At 37.8% G+C, this 18,570-nt stretch overlaps 2 protein-coding genes across 4 annotated transcripts in view; both read right to left on the bottom strand.

The window, feature by feature from the left end:
* Positions 1 to 18,570, bottom strand: part of MRPS6 (mitochondrial ribosomal protein S6) — a 65,010-nt gene that overhangs the window by 30,225 nt on the left and 16,215 nt on the right. The window lies entirely within an intron of this gene.
* SLC5A3 (solute carrier family 5 member 3) overlaps positions 395 to 18,570 on the bottom strand; it is a 34,529-nt gene continuing 16,353 nt past the window's right edge. For 2 of the 3 annotated variants that reach the window (XM_067035036.1, XM_059064447.2), the window contains exon 2: positions 395 to 12,199. In XM_067035036.1, the coding sequence (XP_066891137.1) occupies positions 9,704 to 11,860 (2,157 nt within the window). In that variant the 5' untranslated portion in view covers positions 11,861 to 12,199 and the 3' untranslated portion in view covers positions 395 to 9,703. Of the gene's footprint in view, positions 12,200 to 13,299; positions 13,383 to 18,570 lie in introns of all 3 variants that reach the window. The other variant, XM_067035035.1, reaches the window with a different exon arrangement.

The following is an 18,570-nucleotide window of genomic DNA, read 5'->3' as shown; positions in this document are numbered from 1 at the left end:
TGATGTCTGCCACTTATGTTTTCAAACGGCTCAGCCAAGTGTCTGATGAGAGAGTGTCAAAGCAACTGTGGCAAAACGTTAACTACTATGAATCTGGATGAAAATGATTCCTGGGTTCTTCAAACTATTCTTGCAACTTTCCTATAATTTGGAATGATCTCAAAATTAGAAATGAAAAAACTAAGAATATTTTTATTTATTCAATGTTTTATATGGAACTCAAGTCTCAGTCAGTGCTCGCAAGTCCATGTTTATTTACCAAGGTAAAGAATGGGAATAATTGGTGGGGGAAACCCACTGGAACTCCTCGTGACCCGAGAGAGAAGAGGAACTAATAAGATACCACCTTTTGAGGGCAGACGTGTTCATATTGAAAATACTTAGTCACAGAAGTGTACAGTTTTCATTTTATTCAAAGTTGGTACAGAAGTGCTAACATTTCCATAAAATAATTACTATACTTCAGTTACAGGACACAAAATACCACAGAAAGGAATATACTTTGCAAGAAATGTAGTTCATCTTAAGTTTCCAAATACTTTTAAAGGCTAATGCAGCAGCTGGCAAAATAACACATAGTACACAAAGAACAGTGTATTTTACAGAGTCAGTAATGAAAACTGACAGCTCTTTAGCAGATTTGCTTCATTTTTTTTTCATTTTTAAACAGTAACACTTTTAAAAACACATTAAACCAAGGTCATACATGTCTACAATTTAAAAAATAAGACTGTATACAATAGGTTAGGATAAGTCAAGTTAGAATTGTCAGGTGTGGTTAACAATCCTAAATCTACAATTTTAATTGTATTCCTTCCTTTCAATATGGAAGTAACCTGGTTTATACCAAATTCTACTTTCTGCTTGCAACTAAAACATTGTACAGTGAGATGGACCTGATCAGTCAAGCCTTAAAAAAAAAAAAAAAAATGCTGTGGACAATGAAGGTACCTTGGAAATCAGTTTACAATTCAAAAAACTCACCAATAACCCAACAACTTCATTTAAAATCACATTTGGTCTACAATGCATAACTGACAAAACAATCCATGTATACAATACACAACCCCAGTGCACAGACTGGTCTCTCACAGAACATTTGAACAAAGCTTAAGAGGCAGGACACTGGGAAAAACATTTTTCAATGTAGACATCTTTTAAAAATGCATTAATACTTACATATCAAAATTACTAGATAAAAGCAGCAGTACTCTGCTGACATTTGGCTTAAAAATAAAGGAATGAATGAAGCAATTTCACAGGATATTAGAAAAGGAATTGGTTTTCTTCTTGAAGAAGACTACTAACTTTTGCACAGCAACTATTTTTGATATCCACCTTATCAAAAAAAAAAAAAAGGAGAAGAAGCACTGAGAAGCATAACATAGTTCATATGTGATTGCCAACATAGGTCCAGGCAACAGAAAATGGGATGTCCAAGCAAAGAATGGGTAAATCCTCGCTTTATTTTGGAACTCTGTTGGCAATCTATAAACTGAAGCAATATTGGTGGGGGAAAGCAGGGCAACAGATTCCATACCATCATCTGACACTAATGTAATATGTCATTATTTAAAAAATAAAGCTTTTGCATTTTAACAACCCCACAGAAAAGTCCATGAGCAAAAGACTTGTTGATCTGTTTGCCACTCAAAAGTTAGAGATCTCACAGTGAAATTAGAAAATTCTATTTATACATATTTACACCGCTAGGACTACTTTCACCTAGAGTAATTAAAGCAATTTTCCATGGAATTACAGATGAAAGATATTCTGCCAAAGGAATCTTCAAAAGCATCCTTTAAGTTCTTAAAAACTATTTTAAATTTAAAACAAAATTTAAAGGTACAGAACACATTCTACACAGGACTAACAGGTTATTACTGCTTTGCCTTATCACGTATTGCTAAGCCAAAGATGTTCCTCAAAACTCTCCTTTCTCCTGCATTTCTGGTACTCCTCCTCTCCAGTAACCCCACCGAAGCCTGAGGTTTAACATTCTTAAAAAATGCTGTAGGTCCACAACCTGGCGACTTTTGGTTAGAGGGGGTAAGTCTCTCCCTCAAAGTGCTCAGGTTAATTCTTCTAAAACATGTTCCATTGGTCTATACCAGCTTTAATCTTCATTCCATATATTATTAAAGACGACTATCCCTAAGAAGATAAACATAAAAAATAGTGGCGAGTGGGAACAAAGCTAGTCACTTCTCTCCACCCTGAGAGTCCTCCCATCTTTTGACATACAGGCAAAATCCAAGACACAAATGTGTTTATTCATTGTTTACAAACAGGGACTATTCAGGTGAAGAAAGTGAGGAGTAAAATAAGGATAAGGTCGAGTTCAAGAAAACACGTTATTTTCTTCTTTTGCATGCATATTCACAGATTTCATCTAATCTAGTCGTGAAGCGGGTAATGAGACAGGGAAAAGAATCCTTTTGACTCTTACATTGTGAAAAGCAAAGCAGTTCATTTGGCAGATCTGTCTCAGTTAGTTTGATGCTCGTAACACTTGGATCAAATTCTGCTCTATTAAAATGAAGTGCAGTGAAGCACATGAAAAAATAACTTCATTAAGTTTAGATTAAATTTATGCAAAGATTAAAGATTAGTATTTGCCCTATTAAAATGTGAGATTTCTCCATGTTTTCAGGATACTACTGACGGGAGGTAAAATTTCCTAAAGATTTATGATTAAAAAAAAAAAAATCCAATGGCTCTACAGCTTAAAGCAGAAGTTTGTCAAAATGTTCCACCCACCAAAAACCTAGAAGTCTGTCCCTGTTTCTCAAGTTCCAGATTGTAGGAAAGAGCCCACAGACCCCATTTTAGCTAGTAACCCCCCAATACAATTGCAGCGTTCTTGACATTGGTATTCTCTCCTCCACCAAAGCAGTACGAACGTACTCAGATTAGAACGCTGAATCCCTTATGATTTAGGACCCCTATCTTAGGTACCTCACTGTCTAGGGCTTTCAATACTGCGGTCCTCATCCTGACAACTCGAGAGAAACCCATGGGGGGCTTTTTATGCCTGGCACTTGCGGGATAATGAGAAGACTGTTAGTCTTGTGCTTTCTACATGCGGAGTTACAAATATGAGGGAGCATGGTTTTGTGCTTTCTATGGACACTTACTTACTTTCAGCTTTTTCCTTATCATGGAATGTGAAACTGTTGTCACATATATGTCCTCAGATATGCCTATCCAACCTACACTGGAAAATGATAAAGTTAAAATATACTCACAGAATAAGTAACCTTAAATTTTTAATTGAGGATATAAAAGAAACAAATACAGATGAATAAATAACATTTAAGCTGCAACACAAACCAGACTTACCTGGTTCCTTGAACTTAAACAGAGGCTGCATATAAAGTATGTAAATATAAATGTATTTCCTTCACTAGCTATAACAATATTTAAAAAGAGGAATTGTAACAAATAAGAGTTAGCTATCAAGAAAGGGAAAGGTGTGAACTAGCAGATTCAATATTGGCAACCAGAAGGCACTAATCAGAACATAAATTTCAGAAGATGATTATATTATGGAATACCCTACAGAATGTCCTTGGCCAATCGGGGGTTTCAATAATATAGATAGCAATGAGCTTAATTTCAGTTTCCAACTAGTGTAACAAAAAAAGTGAGTTATTAAGGAACATTCCACTTATAGAGGTATAGGCTACACTGATATATTGGAAAATTATCCAGAGTAGTTTGTCCAGAGGCAATAAAAAAAGTAAACACTCCTTTATCCAGCAGCACTAGAGTACAAGGTGAATTTCCAATATAAGTCTCCAACAAAGGTGTGGTTATCTACTGTCAACTTGTGCTGTTGCCGAAATCACTGGAAAGTGTATTTCCCTCAGTGACAGAGTTCACTTACTGTAAACTGTCTTGAACTGGGGTGGGGGGCTCCATTAACCTGGGCAACAATTATAATACAGGGCTTCTCTGAGGAGAGCAAAGCACTGCTCCTACACTAACAAGAATCTGAGACCACTGTGCTTTGTCTTGACTTACTTATTCCAGCATCCCTCTCTTCAAACACGCCATATATCCAGGTAACCAAACCAAACTTTTAAAAGTCATTACATAAATTAAGGTTATTGGTTTAAGTCAAGTCTCAGATTATGGTCCTCCGTGAAAAAGTAAAGTGCACGAGATGAGTAATGATACAGATCCATCAAACCTTTTTTGTTTACTTCTGAGTAAAAGACTATATGCCAATGGTTAAGCCTGTTAGTTACCAGATAAATGGGGTGCTTAACCCAAAACAATAAGCTAAATCCTATCTTTCATAAAGGATGTGAGATGGAAACAAACATAAATTATATCAATTCTCTTAACATTCCTTTAAAGGTGAATCAGTAGTTTAAAGCCTTATTCCCAGCACTAGAGAGAAGTTTAAATAAAAACATTTATATGACAACGTGAATAACGGTGTGGGACTCAGCGCCGGCAAAGCCCATCAATTATTTTGAACCTTAGCTAAATTCTGTTCTGGAGTCAAAGTAGTTGAGTATCTACTCTTCCAACCGAGGTGAGAGTTTGACAAAAAGCATACCAAATTAAGAGAAGTTAGCTTAATGGAGGAAAAGGGGTTTGCAGCCCTGAGTTAAGTCAACCAAGAAAACCAAATGTAGTGATCAAAAGATTACTTCTTATATAATCCAGCTTCATACCTAACTAGTACAAAAGCGTTTCTCTATACGTCAACTGACTAGTTCCAACTTTTTACCTTTAATTACTGCAAGAACAAGGCTTTTCGGCATCAAAACAAACTCCATTCCTCTCTACATTGTGATACCATCATTTCAAAGGGACTGGTGTGAATTTAACTATTCTTGCCTCCTAATTTTTGAAAAATGAGTTTTGAGAATAAAATACTGATGAATTATTAAGGGCTTTTATTATTAGTGAACACAAAGTCTAAGAAAGTAATTCTTGAGAACAGTTGAAGCTAATAGAAATTTCGTATATTTAAACAACTATATTTAGTGAATCACTATTTGGATCCAGACCTTCAAATATGGGGCAAAGCAGCACTTCTGCGTACCATGACAATAAGCCTGAAAGGAAGTGAATTAAGCTGACAAAAGATCAAAATAGGAATCTGATAAGTGTTGAAAGAATAGGTGAATAATTAAAGCAATGCGAGGGGAAGACAAAGGGGGAAACCAGTCTCTCTGAATGGCAGGTAGGCATACACACAAATAGGAATATATCCCATTTGTAAAGTCTGCTCAGGCTAATGTCAACATTAAAATGACTTAAACAACTTAACACCTGGCTAATGATACATCTTATGAATACTGAAGCCTAAAAGTATTTTTTTCTACTAAAGTATCATTATGAAATATCAGTCATTTTAACCTCAGATATGTTAATAAACTCATACTTTACGATATTTAACATCAAACCAGGGTTTAACAAGCTTGATCTTATTCACTGTACCCTAATCTATATGCGGAGGGGTTTAAACTAGCTGATAGCAAAGATGCCTCAAGTTCTAGAGTTCAATGAATATTATGATTCTACATCTAACACATTTTAAGCTAATTTTGTCTTCTGTTAAGTCTGCATCACCCAGGTACTTCTCAGCATCTCACTTAACAGTGTTTCTGATTTCTTAAGAAAATTTCGTCCTGGCAAGTCTCCATACTCACGTAATTTAACAACAATGGTCTTTATACATCTCTCAACCCAAACTCAGGAAATGCTGAGGTGTCGCTACTAGATACCCACGTGGTCATTTTCAGCCATCATACCTCAGATGAAAATGACACATGGGAGTAAAGTATAAGAAAAGCAAGTAAGCCGAATACTGCCAAGTGGGAACACTGATGGGTCTAACCTTTCAATAGCTGATAATATAGCAGTTCTATAAGGTGGTGAAGAATAATAACCCATACGCTACATTAAATGATATCTAAAGACAGGAGGGGAAGATCCACACACCCAAATATAGGGAAGGCAGCAATGGACTGAGAAATGTAGAGACTTAAAGGTTCTAATCACCCTGGACAAGACTTTCAAACCCCAGACTTAGCCTCAGGTTAGAGAACTGAGTAACAACCTTCCCACTCAATTCTTAAAATGTGAAGTTTCATGAAGTGATGGGCCCCCACTAATTACTTGACTCGCCATCCCCAAGAGCTAGGGCTTTGTGACCCAGGCCAGCCTCTTTGTGCAAAAAAAAACAATGGATCCTTTGAGCCAAGTGAAAAAGAAGCCTTGGGAGATCAGATCTGCTGGATTTAGGCCAAAGGACACAGCATCATTGCTACTGCTTAATGCTTCTCTCACCAAAAGATAAGAGTGATAACCTCACCAGGAAAGAAAGGCTGGGGAAAAAGGCTGGCTCAGCTGTTTCATGGGAACATATGTATATGTATAACTGATTCACTTTGTTAGAAAGCAGAAACTAACACACCATTGTAAAGCAATTATACTCCAATAAAGATGTTAAAAAAAAAAAAAGCTGCTTACTGTCTTGGGTGGGAGAACAAAATATTCTTAGATGAACAGGGAAATTAGAGGTCCCACAAAGGAACCAATAATCATTCTGCATGTCAGGGTAATAAGCTCTTCTCATCAGATCTGGAGACTAAGATTGCCTGAGAGGACAAAAATCTAAGAACTGGGCATACCATTAACAGCAGATAAGACAATATTTTTATCCACCTTTGAACACCAGTGTCCTCGCTTCATTTTGACTCGTAGCTAACTATTGTAGTCAATCACTCTTAGCTAATTCTGAACCTCGGCTTGAGCCAATATGAAAACATATACATGTTAATGTCTAGGTATCAATGTCATCATTTAAGGACCCATTTAGTTAGTGTAAAGTATGACTATTTTGCTAGCTTTAAGACAGACCACGTATCATTCCAGGAACAATCATTCTAATGAAATACAGACTGAAGAATGGTCCCCTGAAATGAAGTTGCAATCAGGAATTCACATACTTATTCAAGCACATTATCTATTACTGGGAAGCAATAAGAAGGGCAAGCTTCAGGGACTTCAGTCTAAATAAAATCTTTATACTGGCAAGAATAAACAATCCTAATGGATATGCTAATAATCATTCCTTATTTACAAACATTAGTACTCTAAACTTGACCTACTGCTATATACACATGAATAGACACAAGATGATGTATTTTATGTATCATACTAAGATAACAGCAGAGAGAAGGTAGGGGGACGCTAACAGACACAAGATGATGTAGTTTACGTATCATACTAAGACAACAGCAGAGAGAAGGTAGGGGGATGCTAATATCCCAAACTATTAGGAGTCAACATTAAATAAAGGGGGGGAAATCCACTTAAATACCACCTATTCATTTATGCTTTTAATAGAAGGGGTAAGAAGGCTGCTCAGCCACTATGTCACTCCTCACTGCTGAGTTATACAGCAAGGTGTTCAGAGTCAAAGAAAAATTTTAATTCCTACAACTAAATGTCAATTTGAAAAATCTAAGATCCTGTTATTTCCCCAAATATCAAAAGGCTGTCTCAAAGGAAGAACGGTTCCTTTGAGAAAAGAAGAGGACAAACCATGAATCCAGATTTGGACATCTGGTTTTCTGTTCTTCCCAACAGACTTTGTAACCTTGGACATGTCACAGCCTCAGCCTCCACACAAGAAAAGGGTGGTCCTTATTTTTATTTGGCCCCCAGCTTATAAACCTTAAGAATGAAATTGAGAACAAAATTCCACAAGGCACTCTAATAAGCTCTCAGAAATCATACTATTTCGTACATGAATTGTTTTTTCATCTACAGACTCAGTCCTTCAGAAAGCCCCCTGGAGATGGAAGACATCATGCTACCTGATAATTTCTAAAATCAACTTTGAACTAATCAAATCCATCGTAATGAAACTAGTTTATAAATACAAAAAAAATTTAGTCATTAGGACTGAGTTTTGATTCAAAATCTACAAAAATATCTAAAAAAGTAATAATTTTCCCCTGAAGAATAAACGTTAATAAAATCATGCAATTTAAAAAATATTAGAGATTACAGAAAAGTCCAAGTAGATACACAACCAGTTTCCTTCATCTGTCATGGAGGAAAAAGGACAGGACACACAAAGAACTACCTAATCTGTAGAGCTTTTCTCAAACATCTTTTGTACCCTGTCCTCATGAAGGGAATCAGCCTGTGAAAAATGGATTCTCTTCCAGGAAGGCTGTAACTGGGTACACAAAGCCATGTCAAGATAGAGGGTCCTACAATTAACGCAAGTCCTGTAATCTCCTGTACAAGACACACTACTAAACCCGTAGAAGTTCTTGTTCATGGCACTTCTTGAACATGCTATCCATTCTACAGAACAACTATACTGACAATCCACCAATGGCAAAGCATGCACTCTTGAGTTTTCTGTTACTGATGGTCAGTTTGCATCGAAATATCATCACACTCTAAGTCACTGTTAACTTTTTAAACAAAAATGTAGAGGCTGTGTACACATGGCAAGTCTTTTGAAAAAAAAGTAAATCGGGCTAAAAAGACTTATCAAGGATACAATATGATCTGAGAATTAAATTTTCACTCTAAAAACTCAACTGCAATATCTCATGATCTAATCAAGTAGGGCAACCCAGCACAAAGGCAGAGTTAATTCTTCTTCAAATTTCTGGACATATCTTGCAAATGGATCCACTTGGGAAGGTACCTGGCTAATAAAGCAAGTTACCAAATGACAAGAACAAAGCTAGAGAATTAATGAAGTACGAGAACATAAAAATTCCAAGTGAACACATGGCAAAAAGTCCAATATCTAGTATTAGACTATCACCTGTTCAGCTTTGTCGATCCAATGCTGCTTAGGGGATGCTAATTTCCAAACTATATAAAGGATCTTAATTTGGTCAGTAAATCTGGCGATCATCAGCAATGTTTACTCCATTTTCTCCCCCATAATCATTTACAATACAATCATGACATACAACTTTATAAAGACAGACTTGGTGGTCATTTGAGTATGGTTCACTTCAACTTCAAAGTAGGAAAAATAGAAAAAAACAACTGGAACAAACTTTTCCCCAACATTCCACACACTGGTGGTACAAGAATAGCTACAGGAAAACATTCTTCTTCCTTTCTTTCAGCATTCAGAATCCATAGGCTCATGCTAACAAAACGAACCTGGCAAACGAACTTGCCCTGAAACAAGCACATGTTAGATTTTCAGTACATAATTGATTATACAATGTCTACAAATTCAGTTTTTTAAAATGGACGTAGGGATTACAGAGAGAGAAAAAACTTTAAAATGAGCAAGTCTTCTACTTCAGGGTAAAGAAGGCCTACCAAGATTTGGCAGTGCAGACAGTATATCTTATTCGTGATATCTTAGCATATATTCTGCTCTAAGTGCTCTATGAGAATAATTGGTCTCTCCTTACTTTGGTATGGAAAATTTTAAACCACATTTGCACAATTCAGTCTGTTAAACAAGTTTTACTTCATTTAGATTGAAATTTTACTTTCATCCATCTCTGGGAAAATAAAGTCTTGCAAATAGATGATTTTTCTGCTAAGTAAAATTTGGCTAAAACCTACAGCGTAAACAATGCCTGAGAGATGCAACAGTTACATAAGTGTTTCGGGTTTTTTTTGTTTTTTTTTCAAAGACCAGTATTTTCTTAAGTTAGTGTCTCATCATATCCTTAAAAGTTCATAAGGAGAAATAAACAAACATGAAAATTCCAAGTGAACACACAGCGAAAAGTCCAATATTTAGTATTAGTTTAACCTGTGGAGTTTCTTCCAACATTTGTAAACAAACAGCCTCCTCCTCCATCAGGTCTCTGAGACTCCTCTTGCTGAGGCTCTTACTTTTAAAGCCACAGAACCAATCTATGAACTTCCAGTACCGGCCTCCATCCTCTGTTTCTTTCTTTCTCTCTTTCTCACCCATGAGAGCTGCTTGCCCATTGGAATAAGCATCTACAGGTGTTTCTGCCTCTGAGTGACCTAAAGAAGCCACTGGGTTGCCCTCCTCTCTGCAGGTCACCAACAGATTAACATCTTCAGGCTGCAGGCCCTTAATGCTATCCTCAGATTTCCCATTGGGAATGACGTGGTTGATGGCCTCACTATTCTCACCGCACCTCAGGATGCTCTTCTCTTGCATTTTGTACGGTTCTTCTTTTGGGGAGCAGCTCTCCTTCACCACCAGGCTCTTCTTAGACCAAAAGGTGGTGGTACGAATCTGTTCCTTCGTAGGAGGTGGCGTGAGAAGGCTAACAATTACAGTAATGAGTCCTGTGACCCAAAACAACGCTGTGGCCACGTACATGTAATGGACGTCTTTGATGAAGCCTGGCCTGTTATCAGGTTGGTCACATTCTGGGGCACGGTAGGCAAAGGCCAGCGTCAAACGGACTGCTCCAAGAACAAAGCCAGCCATTCCACCATAGAAAGCCCCTTGTTCATTGCAGCGCTTCCAGAAAATCGCCAGAAGGAACAGGGCTGCAACTGGGGGCGTCAGGTAATCTGCTACCTCCTGAATGTAAAGGTACATCTGGCCTCCTTGCATCTCCACGATGATGGGCACCCATGCAATGCTGATCACTACCATAAAAGCCACAAATATCCTCCCCACAATCATTAGTTCCCGGGAGCTCGCGCTCTTGCGGATGAGTTTGTACACATCGAGGGTGAATATGGTACTGGCGCTGTTAAAGATAGAGTCCAGGTCACTCATCAGCGCTGCAATCATCACTGCCATCATCAAGCCCCGGAGGCCCACAGGAACCAACTTCATCACCAGGCGTGGGTAGGCAATGTTAGAGCACCCAGCTCTGCTCCCACACACTTGCATGCAGTGCTCTGGGTTGATGCAAGCTATATCATCGGCAAACAGGATCCTGGAAATCATTCCTGGGACAACTATGATAAACATTGGCAGAAGCTTCAAGAAGCCAGCCATCAGAGTAGAGCCTTTGGCATGAGCAATGTTTTTAGCCGCTAGGACCCTCTGCACGATGACTTGGTCAGCACACCAGTACCACACCGAAGCCGGGGTCTGCCCGAGAATGAATCCAGGCCAAGGAACATCTTCATCTGTTGGATTCCGCAACATTTTCAGTGCATCTTTCTTAGGGTGGACATTACAAGAATTTGTGTTGGAAAGGTTGTATGTCAACAAGATGGAAGTGACATTGGGTGAGGCCAACATGTACCTTCTCTTAACTTCCTCAAACCCGCCAATCTCCATCATGCTAATAATCATAAGTGTGAGTGCCCCAACGATCATGAGCAGAGCCTGCAGAGTGTCTGTGTAGATCACTGCAACAAGGCCTCCGGTGACAGTCAGCAAAGCAGTCATGGCAATGAGGAGGATGACAGACACATAAAGGTTCCAACCCAAAGACTCCTGGATAAAGAGGGCACCTGAATACAGATCCACTGAGAGCTTGGTGAAGATATAGAGAATCAGAGACAACGCTGCGAAATAGACCTGAATCCTATGGCCACCAAATCGCTTGGACAAGTATTCAGGCATGGTGTATACCCCTGACCGGATGTAAATGGGGATGAAAACCCATCCCAGAAGTTGCAAAAGCAGTAAGGCATTGAATTCCCATGCGCCCACTGCAAATCCACTTGCAGCTCCAGATCCTGCCAGCCCAATGAAGTGCTCACTCCCAATATTGCTCACAAACAGAGAGGCACCAATTGCTACCCAGGTCATAGAGCGCCCCGCCAGGAAGTATCCACTTACAGTGCTTCTATTAGATTTCCACATGGCAAAAAAACCAATGCACATGACCAGGATAAAATACAGGGCCACTATGGCAATGTCTGCTGTCTCCAGTACAGCCCTCATTTTGGTAACTTTGTGAATAAAAGTGTCCAATGACAGAAGTGTCCAACTTTTTATTTACTCATTAGTAACCCCAGCCAAGTCTGTAAACCATACGTGAACTGGACTACACAGAGCAACACAGCAGGTCAAAGTCTTTGTCCTTTGGTTTGCTGTCTTGATGGTGGCGGTTGTGATAAACTTTGAAGGAGACAGTTTAAATTTTCCTCCGCTTCTTAATTGGGATTGAGAACTTAGCTCGTACTCTTAATCCACTCTCCACAAGACCATCAGCATTTACTCAGGTGCTGGAGGAGAAATTCTGAGTTGCAGCTAAGTCTAGTGAAGCCTACTGTACCAACCCTGCAAGGCAGCAAAGACAAAAGACAAAGATTGAATTAGAGGAGGGGCTCACCAAGCGATGAGGAAACTTTCAGTCTAGCAAAACGGCGCAACAAGACATTATAAAAAGAAAAAAAACTTTTAAAATATATGTACTTTAGTTCCACAGGAAAGAGCGGTCCATACTATCACATCTGATGCTTAAAAGTCAGGGAGAATATTTATCATTTTGAACTAAGAACAAAAATTCATCGACCTCCTAACTAAGTGGCTTAACTTCTCTGGCAACTAAGAACTGCCCACCGTGACGCTGCCCTTTCTTGTCTTAGTGCGCTAGTCTCAGATTGCAAAGGCACCAAGGTCTTAAAGCACCCTGGGGGTGGGAGGGGCGGGGGGGATGACACTAATTATTCATAGTAAATAAGGGCACCAAAATGAATCTTCAAATACTGTGAATCCTAAGAGTAATGTATTTTATAGCCAGTTAGGGTCCTGGACAGAACAGGTATTTACTAAGTATTATCGTCTACCCCCAAAACATAATACCAAGTACTGCTTCGTCTGTGCAGACGACTGTTACAAAATTTTCCTAAATTCCTACTACAAATGTACATTTGTGCTAGTCATCATACATTAACCTAGAAATTGTGACATGACTCCTGCCCTAAGGAGCAACAAGATGTTCCACACAAAAAAACTAGGAACATACAACTTATAAAACAACCCTAAAATTTTACTCTGCTAGCTAGAAGGAAGACATTGAAAAAAAGATTTTTTTTTAATGTTCAAGAAAGTAATTTCCTTCCCTTCCATTTCATCAGGCATTATTTCCAAGAGAACCTCTGAGATTTGTTAAAGGCACTGACTCAAGGTTTGATTTTGCTGAATAATTTTTCCTTTTAATGCTTTCTTGTTGAAGGGTATACAGAGCAAGGAGAGGAGGAAGAAAGAGAAAATTTTTCTGGAAGACTGAAAAATAACGTCATTATTATTATATCTTCCAAACCTAAACAAAACAGACATCTATAAACCATTAGATAACAAATTATCTTCAATAAATCAATCAGATTTTTTCAGTCCTGGATTAAGAAAATCATTGAAAAACAGACATTTAAATTTACCTAAAATTGAGTTTATGAATATGACCGGTTTTCTCCTGGAAAAAGAGACAAATTCTGAATCTTCAAAGTTATTATAATTGGAGCTGAAAGACCAATATGAGAAACATTTTGTTATTCAACCTAATGCCTTCCACATGTTAACTCCTAAAGTGCTTTCTCCTTTTGAGATAAGGCAACCTCAGAGTGAAATGTTTTCTTATGCTTGACAAAGCAGATGCTTTTTGATGAATCTAGATATTTTCCTTTAAAAAATCATTAAGTCCTATAAATGATACTAAAAGCCACCTCTTTTCCAAATAGACCACAGTACTAAACACTTAACAACACACCTCTTACTGGTAAGGAAAAGAGCTGGAAATAATGCTTAAAGATAAACACGCTACCGAATTAGGTTATTAGGTCTAATTAATAATGCTGCCACGTAGAAATGTCTTAAACCCATCTTTATGCCTTAAGCATAAAGCACTACAACAATTACACTAAAAAAAAAAAAAAACTGACTAAAATCTTTCCTCCTAAAAGCCAGTGTCAATAATGACTGGCATGAGTAAAACTGCCACACACGAAAACATAAAATACACTAAAAGTTGGTTATTTGTATCACTTCATACTTGCCAAAACCTGAAGCTACTTGGTATTTCTATGACTACCCCCAAATGTTCAAGTTATTAAAAAAAATACTTGGACATTATTTAGGAAGAATTACCTAAATTTTTAATAAAGTCTAATCAGGTGACTAATAAATATTAATTATTTAAAAGGATACCTGTAACATTTCAGTATAAGGGTTAGGTCTTCAATTACAAAGGACACTGTAGCTGGCAATTATGAGATCCCTGCCCCCAACAGAGCTCCCCCACTGCCATCCAACCTCCAAGCCATACCCTTATTGCCACTTTGTTCCAACTTACACACAGAGAAGCCTAGCTCACTGGTCAGAGGGCCATTTCAAGTGTCTCTCTTCTCAACGGCAATATTTGACTATCTGTCTCCTCAAGAAGGGACAAACACCCAGAGTGTTTTTATTTTTGTTTGGAGGGAAGGTGGAAGGGGGTATGTGTTGTAGTGGCTGCTGCAGCAGCCTATTTGTTCACAGAACAGAGTGCTCAGAAACAAAACAAGCCCTTCCTTCTCCTATCACTAGGAAGCACTGCTAAAATAAACAACACTGTTTCCCATTGTCAAATATGATGCAAGTAAGATATCTAAGCCATATTCTGCTCCCTGATGAATGCTTACACTGGTCTAGCCCCTAACTTCCCTAGAACAGCTGGCAGGTAAGCTAGAGAGAAAAGATGTTGGGCCCACAGGAGAGGCAGCAGGAAGACGCCAAACACTAGCTCAAGGCCGAGTTCTCAACTCTTTCTGCCCCTCAGAGCCTTCAAAAGCCACTGCCAACATCCTCATCTCACTGGATCCCATATCAGTCTGTGGACAGATTTAAGATTTTTTCCAATTTAAACAAAAAACATCCAGAGACCAGCACCTAGTAAAGACTGGAAAAGGAAACAAAAACAAAAACAGATCAAATTAGTTTACAGAAAGATATAAAATACTATAATACAATGCAGCCAAATTTCACACTCTGGTCAGTAAGAGAGACTGTCACAGCTTTTTAGGAGATAAACTGTGCAATTCTTAAAAAATGGTTCCAAATAAAATATACAAGTTTTGCATATTTTTTCTCACTCTTTTAAAGAAGTAAACATTTCTACAACAAAAATACAACGAACACTATCCAGAGTTCCTTTATTGTTAGAAAGAATATACATGGAAAAATTTTTTCTCCAGCTAAAATGAAATTTTTTAATTTATGATTTTATATTTCTAGGACTAAGCTGGTTGACCGTTCAGGTAAATCCCATAAGTGAGAAAATGTGGGACAAGTAATAAAATAGGTAGAGTAATGATAAGTATGTGGGTTGGCTCCTTAGTAGTGCATTTTTAAGAAAACGATTATTTCTATAATGAAAGTAGTAGATGTAGAATATATAAAGAAATGGTCCCCTAGTTATGATGGCCAGTGTAAGAAATTGAGTTGATTTCAATCAAACACAAGGGTGTTGTGAAACAGAGAGACTCTCCCCAACAGGAGGGGGCCTCTGTCTCAGAAAGCAGTGTTTTGTTGATAGTTCCGCACAAAATTAAAATACAATCTTGGTACATGAAAGTACTATTTCATTTACTTGGATGAATTAAATTACAATTGAAGAATTAATCCAAATAAAGAAGTGTACACAAATACTTGCTGTGTTTGAACTAGAAAGAGTAAAATAGGTAAGACCAAATTTAAATCAGCTATTAAACCCCTTCAGGTAATATAATCAAAACATAATTAGTTATGACCAAATCTAACATCTCTCTTCTATTATCTAGGGAGAACATATAGTTTATCTTCCAAACTAGGAAGCTATTCTGGGACATTCTGTAAAATCCAGGATGTATGGTCACTCTTAAAAGAAAGTCATCTGCCATAAAAACCGAACGAAGAACAAGAAAAACAAACCTTAAAGCCATCAGGGCTACAAGTCATAATAAACTCAAAGAGGCTCGTGAACTACCAAAGAGTAGAACAAAGTGACCCTCAAAGTGACCAAACCACAACCTTTTTAGCTTTGGGGTCGATTTAAAAACCAAACATTCAAAAGGACAATCTGAATAGGCAGAGCCCACTACTGTCAATAGTAGGCTTACCAAGTCTTGCTCATTTTCTGATCCAATGGAAAATATTCCCTTTACTAACTAGTAACTTAAGGGGTACAGAACACACCGACATGTCTGAAAACTTACATGTGTAGGTGGCATGGTCAAAAAAGCAGACAAGCTTTGAAGGGCTGGGGGTCCAAGCTCTGTCACTTCCTAACTGCAGGATCTTAGGCAAGTAACAATCTCTATGAGCCTCAACCGTTTCATCTGTAAAATGAAAGCACCACGCAGCTCCTAATGGTTTAATAAGGAATACGTAATACCTAGAAAGTGTGTTGCCCAGTGCAACAGGCAGGTGCTCGGTAAACGTCACTTCACTGTCTACAACTTCACTGTCTACAACTTGCATAGACTGGAAGTGGTGATATCGGCTCCTTTCAAATTAAACTGTCAACGATACCCCAGGTGTTTTGGGAACCTCATAAAAGTTTATAGATAAAAAGAACTAAATAAAATAATGTATTAAATATGCGGTTCTCTCACAAATATTTTAAACAGGCTCCCAACCACCTCAACTATTAGCTTCTATCTACATCACTTCATTCATGTTAAATACAAAAAAAACGCACTAAATGTATATAAAATTCTACTTATGGACCTTTCAGACACATTTTCACTTTTGTTATCTTGATTTAAAGTCCAGCAAAGCAAACCCCTCTAGTGGAATAGGTTATTGGCGCTTGGTATACACATACTCGTAACAGGGCTTTCCTCAACCCTTGCTTAACTTTAAAAATGTAAAGCTTGGCTATGATAGCAGTTTATCAGTGACACCAAAAGGAAAATGAGTGTTTCTAATACAACAGATATGAATTCCAGCCAATTTTAAATTACAAGTGGAGCTGAAGACATGTAATCATATAATAGTCCCTAAAACATTTAAGGAGCTTGCCCTTAAATTTCTTTGGCAAAACATTTCTACTATACCTACAATCTTGCTATTCTAGTTTTTGAAAGTATGTAAGAAATGTATGAAACTGTGATTGAACTCAAATGGCATTCAAACTATATTCTAAGGGTTCCTAGATGGGACACAGGGGTGTCCCATCACAGGGGTGGGAGGTGAGGTAGAGTGAACAGGGAATTAAGCCCCCCTCCAGCAACCCTCTACGAACCAGAATGGCTCTACTTTTAGCAAATTATTGGGGGGGTGGGGGGTTAGGAGCAATGGTTTCCCATGTAAGTAATCCATTTCTTCAGATAAAATCTTATTCACCTAGAAAAGTTCATAAATCACCAGATTTATCATTTCATCCATATACACACATCCCCCAAGATAGTCATTTTAATTTGCTTCTACGTATGTAGAAGTGTGGCTCACCAGGGGTCTTTCTGGTTTTGTTTATTTTTCGAAAGAAGTCTCAGCAATGAAGACCTTTTGAGTATGGGGGTAAATTTGAAACTACCACTGGTTTCAATCTTTATGTGGATGATACCAGAACATGTGTATGGAGCAAACTCCAATAACCTATATTTTTTGAGAGAAATGAAAATGTAAAGTAATGGAGTAGTAGCGCCTATGATACCATATCATGTAATCCCAATGACTAAGCATTTTGTGTTAACTTTCAGTGAGAAGAATTCAAGAGGCTCAGCACTATTTGCTCGCAAACGACTAGTTATCATAAATGAGCTATAAATAATGGAGATAAAAAATAAATACCTGGCACTAAGTCCTAACACCTTGTAGGTACTGTACCTAGAGTGCTGTATGCATGACTCTATTTCTCACAACAATTATGGGATAAGTACAATTATTATGATCATTTTATACACAAGGAAACTGAAACCAATGAGGGAGTATAACACACCCCAGGATACAGTTATTTGTGTTTACATCTGGATTTGCACTCCCATCTAGGTTTAAACTGCTTCTTCCCTTAATCACTATGCAGTACTATCTTTAATGAAAAGGACATTTATTAATAGAAACAAACAATATTAATAAAAGATCACTCAATATCACCCATGTTTAAAAATTTTGAGTTTGCAGGGAAAACAACTGAGATGTATATGTAACAAATGTTAACGAAAGAGACTGCAAAGAGTGTAGAGGATAAAATCCAACTGAAGTATTTATTTATGTATGATCATTCGTGATGAATATATGTATGAAGAAAATGAAGAGATTCAAAACAAAAAGTAGTCCAGGCACAGGCTTTTTATGTAAGTAAAAACACACAGAGCAGGAAATTCGGCTAGAAGATCAAGGCTCAACCAGCTTCTCACTCTCTAAGTCCAAGGCTTTTGCCTCCATTCTCTTTTTCAGTGTTAGAATTAAAAAATTGAGTCTCCAAGTCTATTCTACATCTGACCTTGTTACCACAGGCTATATGAATCTCAGCCTTCCTTCATCTGCTAACTCTGACATCCTTAAGACATTAAGTTAAAAGAATTGGCTATATGATCTATAGATATGAGTTCTCACAGCAGAATCTATGGACCACTGTCCTTACTGAATGAAGTGTTTGTAACCACCTACCCTTTTCCTTGGGAGTACGAATAACTTGGCTCACCCCCTTAAAGCTGTTCCACTCTCAATCTTCCTCACCTCAGAGAATGCTG

Source organism: Kogia breviceps, chromosome 5, assembly GCF_026419965.1.
Source record: "Kogia breviceps isolate mKogBre1 chromosome 5, mKogBre1 haplotype 1, whole genome shotgun sequence".
Taxonomy (NCBI): domain Eukaryota; kingdom Metazoa; phylum Chordata; class Mammalia; order Artiodactyla; family Physeteridae; genus Kogia; species Kogia breviceps.
This window is presented reverse-complemented; position numbering and strand designations above follow the sequence as displayed.